The sequence below is a fragment of the Aphidius gifuensis genome, linkage group LG5 (genome assembly GCF_014905175.1).
Source record: "Aphidius gifuensis isolate YNYX2018 linkage group LG5, ASM1490517v1, whole genome shotgun sequence".
In the NCBI taxonomy this organism is placed as follows: Eukaryota; Metazoa; Arthropoda; class Insecta; order Hymenoptera; family Braconidae; genus Aphidius; species Aphidius gifuensis.
Genome location: NC_057792.1, coordinates 14,042,328 through 14,047,965, shown reverse-complemented (window position 1 = coordinate 14,047,965; position 5,638 = coordinate 14,042,328). Strand labels below are relative to the sequence as shown.

The following is a 5,638-nucleotide window of genomic DNA, read 5'->3' as shown; positions in this document are numbered from 1 at the left end:
ATGATTCATGGACAATCATGGATGGTGACAAAAAAAAAAACCATCTGTGATGTAAAATACACAACTTTGTTGACTCCATTGTCGATTGTTGATAAATATGACTTGCGAAAAGTTTTATGATTTATTCCGCATTAAGCAGCGCCTAAAACGGATTTTCAAAAAGCACGTCTACGCTAGACGTCTACCAATCATTCTTTTTCCTTGTGGAAACTCCTAAGTGGCATTACAAAACGTGGGTTTCGATTTTATTTTAATTTATTATTAATATTTATTAAATCCCTAATTAACTAAAAATTATTTAAATATTAAACTAAATTTTTTCTAATTATATTAATTAAAAAAAATCCAATTTTTTATATATATTTTGATTATATTTTTTAAACTCGTGTTGTTGTTACTATTATGATTATTATAATAACCTAAAATTTATCATAAATATTGCCGAAAACGTGGTTTTTCATGAATATTAATATTTAATTGATAATTAATTTTATTATATTTTATTATTTATCCAGGTTGTATTACGTAACTCAAACTCAACGTTAAGATGTCGGGAGGAATCGAGGCTTTACAGCTTAAAGAAGAAGATGTCGTCAAGATGTTGGCCGCCAAGACCCACATTGGTAGTGAAAATGTCAACTACCAAATGGAACAATATGTCTACAAAAGACGTATTGATGGTGCTGGTGTGAGCATTATTAATCTCCGTCGTACATGGGAAAAAATTCAATTGGCTGCTCGTGCTATTGTTGCCATTGAACATCCAGCTGAGGTATTTGCCATCAGTTCATGGGCTCGTGCTCAACGTGCTGTTCTTAAATTCGCAGCACACACTGGTGCAACTGGTATTGCTGGACGTTTCACTCCTGGTGCATTCACCAATCAGATCCAGGTAAATAGAGAAAAAAAATTACAATTAAATTCCACCAGAACTACAACTACAATGATGACAAATCATATTCATAATAAATTGTGTTGAATTTAATGGCTTAATCTTTGCTGAATTTTTGTATAATTTAATTTTATAGTAGATGAATATTTTTTGTAAATTGTATGACTAATTTTGTTGTTTGTTTTTTTTTTTTACATAGGCTGCATTCAGAGAACCAAGATTGTTGATCATCAATGACCCAGTCACCGATCATCAACCAATCACTGAAGCTAGCTATGTCAACATTCCTGTTATTGCTTTCTGCAACACAGACAGTCCACTTCGTTTTGTTGACATTGCTATTCCATGCAACACCAAATCACATCACAGCATTGGTTTAATGTGGTGGTTCTTGGCTCGTGAAGTTCTTCGTCTTCGTGGATCAATTGCACGTGAAACCAAATGGAACGTTGTCGTTGATTTGTACTTCTACAGAGACCCAGAAGAGGTGAGTTACTTTTTGCTTTTATTAATTTATCACCCAAGTTTTTAAATAGCTAATAATATTTTAATATGATGATACAAATTATGTCCAGAATTAAAACTGTTGGTACATATGGCTTAATCTTTTCTGATAAAAACAAAAATTTAATTAATTCACATTTTCCAATGAAAAGATTTTTAATTTATTATACCAATAATATTTATACAATTGTTTTATATGAATTTCAGGTTGAAAAAGAAGAAGAAATTAAAGAAATTGCAGCTCCACCACAAAAAGAATATGTTGCTGAACCAGTTGAACAAGGATGGGGTAATGAATCTGAAGTTGTTGTTCCAGCAGCTGAAAATTGGGCTGATGATTCTGCACCAGTAGCACCAGTTGTACAAGCTCCAGTTGTTCCATCAGAAGATTGGTCTGCTCCAGCTGAAACTGCTGCACCAGCTGTATCAGCTTCCCAAAACTGGGGAGGTTCATCTGCTGAAAAATGGGATTAAATCTAGACAAATTATCTGAATTAAACAGCATATAATTTTGTACAAGTATTTAATAAAGCCAGATAATATTAATTTGAATTTGTACACATTTTTTTCTTATTTATTATTTAAATAATAATGCACAAATTCTAATTTTTTTACAATACTTATTTTAAATATTTATAATTTTTTGGACACTAGTTATTTTTTTAATTCGATTTCCTTAGGGTTGGCACCGTATTTTTTTTTTTTTTTTATGCATAAAAGATAGGGCTTATCCTCACAATTATATTCTAAAACTGGCGTTGGACATCTCTCAAGTAAATTTGATGATACAGGTCGAGTTAGAATTATTTCTAACAAATTCAATTAATTCTAAAGTTTGACAAACTAATTGTTTTATGTATCCATTGATATAACAACCAACAGAGTTCAGATCATCAACCTGTGTGCAACTGGACTCATTACATCTATTTGGGGTGACATCAACATGGCTTGGGCTACTTTCAACATTGCTTGTAGTAATTTCAACATAAACAGGGCTAAAAAAAAAATAACATTATATCTACAAATAGAATCAATGATTTATTAAATAAATCAATTAATAAAAAATAAATAACCTTGGTTCTATAGGCTTGCAATTATTTTCATCACTATCCAATTCACAATAAGGATCAATTGGACTGTTTTTTAATCTCTCACACATTTTTAGATTAATTTGTTTAACTCGATTACGTGAAGCAACATAAATTGACTGATGATTTGATGATATTTCCATGGCCTCTATCTCTTCATCTTCAGGAGTTACTTGGAATTTGTCTCGTAATTCTGATTTAATTATTCCATTTTCTGTCCATTGAACTATTTTATAAACTTCACCTCGACCTGCAAAAAAAAAAAAATAATAATTAATAATGAGTAACAAATTAATTATTTAAAAGTATATTTACTTGTTCCAGCATAAATAATTGTGAACTCAACATCAATGCCACAAACACTTTTAGTAATTTTATCAACAACAATTTTTGTCAGATGTGATTGTTCGTTTCTTAATTCAAAAATTGGTCCACCCATTACTGGCTGAATCACTGTGTTCATGATTAAATAATCTCCAGTTGTATTATGATAATTTGATAAATCTTGTTGACAAAGTTTTGGTCTTGCTTGAGGAATATCAACTGGATCTGAGGTAGCATTACCTCTATACTCTACTTTCATAAATTCACCATCAAATGCCTTGTTGATTTCATCAATATGAAATATACAAATTCCTGAGTCGAAGCTGGTACTAAAATTATCATCAACTTTTAATGTTGAAAATGTGCCATAAAAAAATGTATCATCTTCATGTACTTTGTAAATGCTGTCTGTAAAAAAAATAATTAACGAAATTAATTGAAAGTAAAATATTTGATTATCTATTTTTCTATTCTATTATAAATTTAAATTACTCATTGTTTCGAATGATGGACAGTTTAGTCTAGCTTTGGCATATGTAGTCCAGGTACGTGGTTTATTTAATGATCCATTATCATTTTTACATACTCTTGCTACTCGAAAATATATTGTTGCTGCTGGATCTATATCAAACCTGTGTCCTTAAATATAATTATTATTTATTACAAAATTAAATAAACTAACAGAATAAAAAAAAAATACATATCATGTTAAAAAAATTATTAACAATTTATTTTTTTTCGTCTGAAAAAATACTTCTTACTGTGTTCTATTGTAGACTTTTCATCAATAATTAATATTTTTTTTTTCTCATCAATATTCCCAGATTCTTGAAAAAAAAATAAAACTTGGTCACCAACATCAAATGATTCTATATAATCTTCATTACCTTAAATTTGATTTGAATAATTAGCAAGTAATTTTCTCATAGAAACTAATGCGTATGAATAATTACCATGTGGCCGAATACGATGATGATTTTGTGACGTTTGAATATCAATTGGATCCAATACACTATTATTTGTAATTTTAAAATTTGTTCGAAATATAGATGATGAATCATAGTCGCCTTTGATAGTTTCAGGTACACCAGAATAAAGTGTAGTTCCATTTGGAGCGATCATCATTGCTGTTGCTTTTGTTCTGGCTCCACTACATTTAAGCGAAAAAGGTGAGTTCCACTTGATGCTTTCATCTAAACTTAATTGAAAATCTTTCTACAAGTAATTTAATTAATTATAAAAATTCAATTATCAAATCAACATACATAATTAATCATTATTTTCTTTAATTTTATTTTTAAACTTACATGAATAATCCAATTTGTTGATAAATCATTTTTTACTCCACAAATAAATAATCTATTTATTCCAAATGGCTGAATTATTTTTATGTCAGTGTCATTAAAATCGTGCTGTAATTATATATATAATGTTAAAAGAAAAATAATATTTAAATAATCAAAAATTGCCACTTGGTCTTTTAATTAAAATTATTTAAAAAATTTCTTACGTGCTTGTTGGTACTTGTAATATCCGCCAGCTTTAATTTTAAAATATGACCCCTTCAAATTGAATAAATACATTAAATAAATAATAATAATCGACGAACATAAATTAAAAAAAAAAAAATAATACCCTCCTCCAACAAAAAGATTTTTGTTTTCGTAGTCCAAATAAAATATTGGATGTTCAATAGAATGATCCTTGAACTCATGAACATATTCTTTAGAAAAAAAAATAAAACACAAAAAAACAAAATATAATTATTAATATTAATTATCAATTTAAAAAAAAAAAATAATCAAATACCATTTGGAAGTATTTCAGAAGTGTTGAGAGCTGCTCCATTGATCAACGAAATAGTTACTGTGAATATTAATAAACCATAAATTATATATGAATTCATACTTTTATAATTTAATAATAATTTAAGTCTGTTGAAAAAAAAATTATTTAAAAATGAAAAATAAGTCAAAGAAATTCTTGATTTATATTTTTTTGCACATACTGCAATTTACTGAAATTCTGTGAGTTAACAGTGGGGATAGCTATCAAATATTTAGCAATTTATAAATTTCGCAAAACGTGCAAAATTTTATAAACATTTTCATGACAATATATTGTTATAAATTTAATTTCCTTTGTTTATGGTTTTTTATTAAATCCATCATGTATAAGATTTAAGTATAAAAAAAAATAAAAACAATGATAAAAATGTTTAGTATAAAATGACGAATTAATAACAATTAAATATTCATAAAAATTATCAATTTATATACCAAAAAAATTATAGAGAGATAAATATTTCAGCGACAATATTATACCATCATTTTATGAAGACAATATTTTTTTTTTCTATTTATAACGACCTAATATTTTTTTTTCGATATCCAATATCATCAATGCGAATAGGAAATAAATTTAAAAATAAAAACTAATTTAAGTTTATGTATAAATATAAATTAGTAAATGACCAATGATATTTCTATTATATTTTTTTTCTTAAAATAATAATAACATGTGATAAAATCGTGTCATTAGTTGATTCGTTATTATTGATAGTTATAAAACAGTAGTCATCGAGTATTTTAATATCAAAGACATTTAACAAATATATCAAGTTTTAATGAGAATATTTTACAAATAAAATTATTTCTTTGTTGAATATAAAATAAATTGAATTTAGTAAATCAGAAAATTCAAATTGAGTCTTGTAATTAGTATTAAAAATTAAAATGTTGAAAAATCGATGTGAGATCACAACAATCAGTGTGATATTATTTGGGTTTATTATCTTGAATATTTTAGCTGATTCATTGAGTCAAGATGA

General features: G+C 27.0%; 2 protein-coding genes across 2 annotated transcripts; one reads left to right on the top strand and one right to left on the bottom strand.

Annotated features, from left to right (window-relative positions):
* Positions 1 to 136: 136 nt before the first annotated feature.
* LOC122857668 (40S ribosomal protein SA-like) lies at positions 137 to 1,942 on the top strand. The gene is made up of 4 exons (XM_044159946.1): positions 137 to 232; positions 516 to 892; positions 1,092 to 1,379; positions 1,604 to 1,942. The coding sequence occupies exons 2-4, from the start codon at positions 548 to 550 to the stop codon at positions 1,868 to 1,870; spliced, it is 900 nt and encodes a 299-aa protein (XP_044015881.1). The 5' UTR covers positions 137 to 232; positions 516 to 547; the 3' UTR covers positions 1,871 to 1,942.
* A 223-nt stretch (positions 1,943 to 2,165) lies between these two features.
* Positions 2,166 to 5,138, bottom strand: LOC122856444 (semaphorin-2A-like). The gene is made up of 7 exons (XM_044158111.1): positions 5,133 to 5,138; positions 4,116 to 4,220; positions 3,762 to 4,023; positions 3,301 to 3,447; positions 2,800 to 3,153; positions 2,470 to 2,734; positions 2,166 to 2,391 (listed from the first exon to the last, which is right to left on the bottom strand). Exons 1-7 carry the CDS (start codon positions 5,136 to 5,138, stop codon positions 2,166 to 2,168), a joined length of 1,365 nt encoding a protein of 454 aa, XP_044014046.1.
* Positions 5,139 to 5,638: the final 500 nt, after the last annotated feature.